The sequence below is a fragment of the Poecilia latipinna genome, unplaced genomic scaffold (genome assembly GCF_001443285.1).
Source record: "Poecilia latipinna isolate Pla-1442-1.1 unplaced genomic scaffold, P_latipinna-1.0 Scaffold8, whole genome shotgun sequence".
Lineage (NCBI taxonomy): Eukaryota > Metazoa > Chordata > Actinopteri > Cyprinodontiformes > Poeciliidae > Poecilia > Poecilia latipinna.
The window spans coordinates 522313-525524 of record NW_015112624.1 but is presented as its reverse complement, the minus strand read 5'-3'; the positions used below and the strand labels follow the sequence as shown (position 1 = coordinate 525524).

At 40.8% G+C, this 3212-nt stretch overlaps 1 protein-coding gene across 1 annotated transcript in view; it reads right to left on the bottom strand.

Annotated features, from left to right (window-relative positions):
- Positions 1-69: 69 nt before the first annotated feature.
- ggt5a (gamma-glutamyltransferase 5a) overlaps positions 70-3212 on the bottom strand; it is a 12809-nt gene continuing 9666 nt past the window's right edge. The window contains exons 11-12 of the mRNA XM_015028243.1: positions 1126-1236; positions 70-1044 (exon numbers count right to left, since the gene is read on the bottom strand). Of these exons, the coding sequence (XP_014883729.1) occupies positions 898-1044; positions 1126-1236 (258 nt within the window). The 3' untranslated portion in view covers positions 70-897. The remainder of the gene's footprint in view (positions 1045-1125; positions 1237-3212) is intronic.

Genomic DNA, 3212 nt, shown 5'->3' with positions numbered 1-3212 from the left:
GTTACATGGCATGAACTCAATCTGAGCTCATCTTCAACTTGACAATGAAAAAGTGGAATCTGGCCAAAATCCCAATATGTAAAAGTTATGCTGATTACATTTATACATGCACATTCCAAATGAAATAGATTTTTATTTTGCACTTTAAACTTTAGGATTTACGCAGAGGCCTGCTGATCAGGTACAAATACATCCGGACAGTGATTGCTCTGAAAATCCAGTGTTTATCAATGCATGTATGTACAAAACTGTTTTTAAAAATACATCTTTGGTATCTGCTAAGTATGTATTTCTGTCATTCTACAAATGTTGCCTGGGTTGTGTGGCCAGTGGTCATTATCACTGTGACTTTTTCCCCAGAACTATTAACAGAAATTAGATGTTTTTCAGTCACATGAAGCAGAGCAATATGTCAACAAAGGCGGTCAGCGGTCCTCCAGAGACGCTGACAGAGACCACAGGTCCATCAGGGTTGGCAGTGAAAATCAGGAAATGTTTCAATAAAATATAAACCCCCTGTTTACTTGGATGTTTACATCCCAAGTACAGACCCAAAAGTACAGTGAAAGTGTGTTAGATCATAGTTACATTCATGAGTTTCAATAAAGTACATATGAAAAGCATTCAACATATGGAAAAAAAACATTCCAGACTTGCACTTATATAAACACGCACAAACTTGCAGTGCCAAAGAAAAGTCTCTTTTTTCTTTCCCCCTTTTAACAACATGGTATACAGTCTGTCAGGAAGACATGTCACTGCAGAGGCTCTGCAAATCAAACCCGTTTCTCCGCTTCTGATTCAATGATATTCAAGAACGTCAGACACCGTCAGTTGCAGGAAGATCTCGCTCATTTTCAGAACATCCCCCGTTACCACCATTACTGACTGGTGGTGTCAATAACCAGCTGCTTCACCCAGCTTCCTGTCATCAGACTCAGCACAGATGCAGCCGTCTTTTTTCTCCACAGCGTTAACCACATTGTAGAATCTGCTTGTTGTTTCGTTTTTGTGCCCCAACGCTCTGAGAGCCTCAATTAAACCCTAAAGAGAAAGGAGCAAAATGGGATGAGGATAGAGTGATGCAGCGTGTCTCTGATCCTGACACTGTCACGAACAAATTACCTTGTCAAACTTGGGTTCGAACTTCACTTTGTTTTTAGGGTCAACATAGACAACAGGAGCATCAATCGCCTCTTTGAGGCTCTTCCCAAACCAAAGATGGTTGATGAGAGCCTGCAAGAGAAAGAAAACACACTGACTACAGTGATCATGACGACATAACAGTGAGGAGCCTCAGATAATCCTAAATGCTCTTAGTGTGATCGCCATGGCTACGTACAGAGGCCAGGCCCGTCGTGATCATGTTCCCTCCACTCGCTCCAATCACCAGCGTCTTTGACTCAGACTTCAGCACAACGGGGGCCATGGAGGATGGGGGCCGCTCCCCTGGAAACGCAACAAAAGCAATGAGTGACAACACAGACAACTGCAGTTCAGAACGATCACTGTCAGGAGAACAAGAGGAATGATTGGAAACGCTTCCAGCGGAGCGCCAAATCAAGAAAGACATGGAGTTGATCTTTATGTGCCTCATCTTGTGTTCAATGTCTCTTATCAAATTCTGTTTTATTATTAAGAAGGAGAATATTTATGCAAATTTCCCTTTTTTCTGTTTTTGTGAAGTTTCCTGTCCCTAATGTATTTCCAGGCTCTCTTCAGTTTTCCTCCTTTTTCCACCAGCAGTCACTGGGCCAGTAAAACTATCAGATTGCAGCATACATGACTTGCAAATATTGTTCATACTTTGAATATTTTTCACTGTACTTTATTGTAGTTTTATTTGAACATATTTGCAAAGAGGAAGGAAAATTACATTTCTTATTTATAAATGTCTGACAAGCAAACTGTGTGATATCCAGATTAACAGCTCTGAAGACAACTGACTGCATTTTAAGTTAAGGGGTTGTGGGATTGAATGCATGCTTTCTTTGTAGGTTTTTGTTCAGAACATATTTTAAAACCAAATATTCCTTGGTTAGGTAACAATTACTCCAGAATTATTAAAACACTTTGTGACAGTTTTCAATGATAAAAGCCTAAAATGTACTCCTAATTTGACATTTCAGGTCAAAAACGTACAGAATCACTTGAGCATAACTTCTGAAAGCTGTAGGTTTGTGGCTTTTAGTTTAAAACCACATAAATAAATAGAAATATTTGGGATTTGCAGAAGAAGACTATTTTGGTTCTTTAATTGGTTCCGTTTTAATGTTTAATTGGAAGGAAAAGTTCAGCCAGCAGCTCTGTCAGCCAGCAATCTGACACAGAAAGGCTGCCAGCTACGTGGCAAATTAATACCAAACCATTAACCATTAAACCATTAAACAGGAGTAGACAAGGGGAAGCCGTGTGGAAACCATCCCAAACACACGGAATGAATGAGGCTGAAGTCTGATTAGACAAAGAGGGAAAAATCTATCCAATTAAAAAAGGTTTATGTGATTCTTCCTCACAACTTTGGCAGCTCCGCTCACACCACCGCCATGACGAAGACAAGTAAGGGGAAAGTGAACCCCTCCCCTCGGATCCTTTCCTCGGGCTCTGCGGCTTCATGATGCCCGGGCACAGAAGCGCAGCAGTGGCGCCATCTACCGCCGAGCCGCCTTATTGCAGCATGTCCCTGGAAAATTCACACCGGTTTCTATGGAGGGTTAGAGGTGACACAATAAAATCAGTAAACATACATGCAAGTCTCCCACTCCAGTCAGGCAGATTTCAGCAGCAGTCTGGAGTGGACCTGCTGTAAAAACATTACACAGCGCAACAGGTCCGCCCGGCTGACGATGCGCTCATCTTAATTAGCTGATTAGGCTGCGACATCATGAGTTTCTATTAATGACCTTTTTCACACCATTCTCATTCTGAGACTGAATTCTAGGTTTTCGTTATCTGTAAATCATAATCAGAAATTACAGGAACATTTCAAGTTATGTGTGAAATATTCTTTCACACATACTAGTGTGAAACACACCAGTATATGTCTTTATACAAGTAGATCTGTAAAAACTGATCACATCAACTTAAAGATCAGTCTCTTCCTTCATGTTATGAGGTGGGACGTTACATGGCATGAACTCAATCTGAGCTCATCTTCAACTTGACAATGAAAAAGTGGAATCTGGCCAAAATCCCAATATGTAAAAGTTATG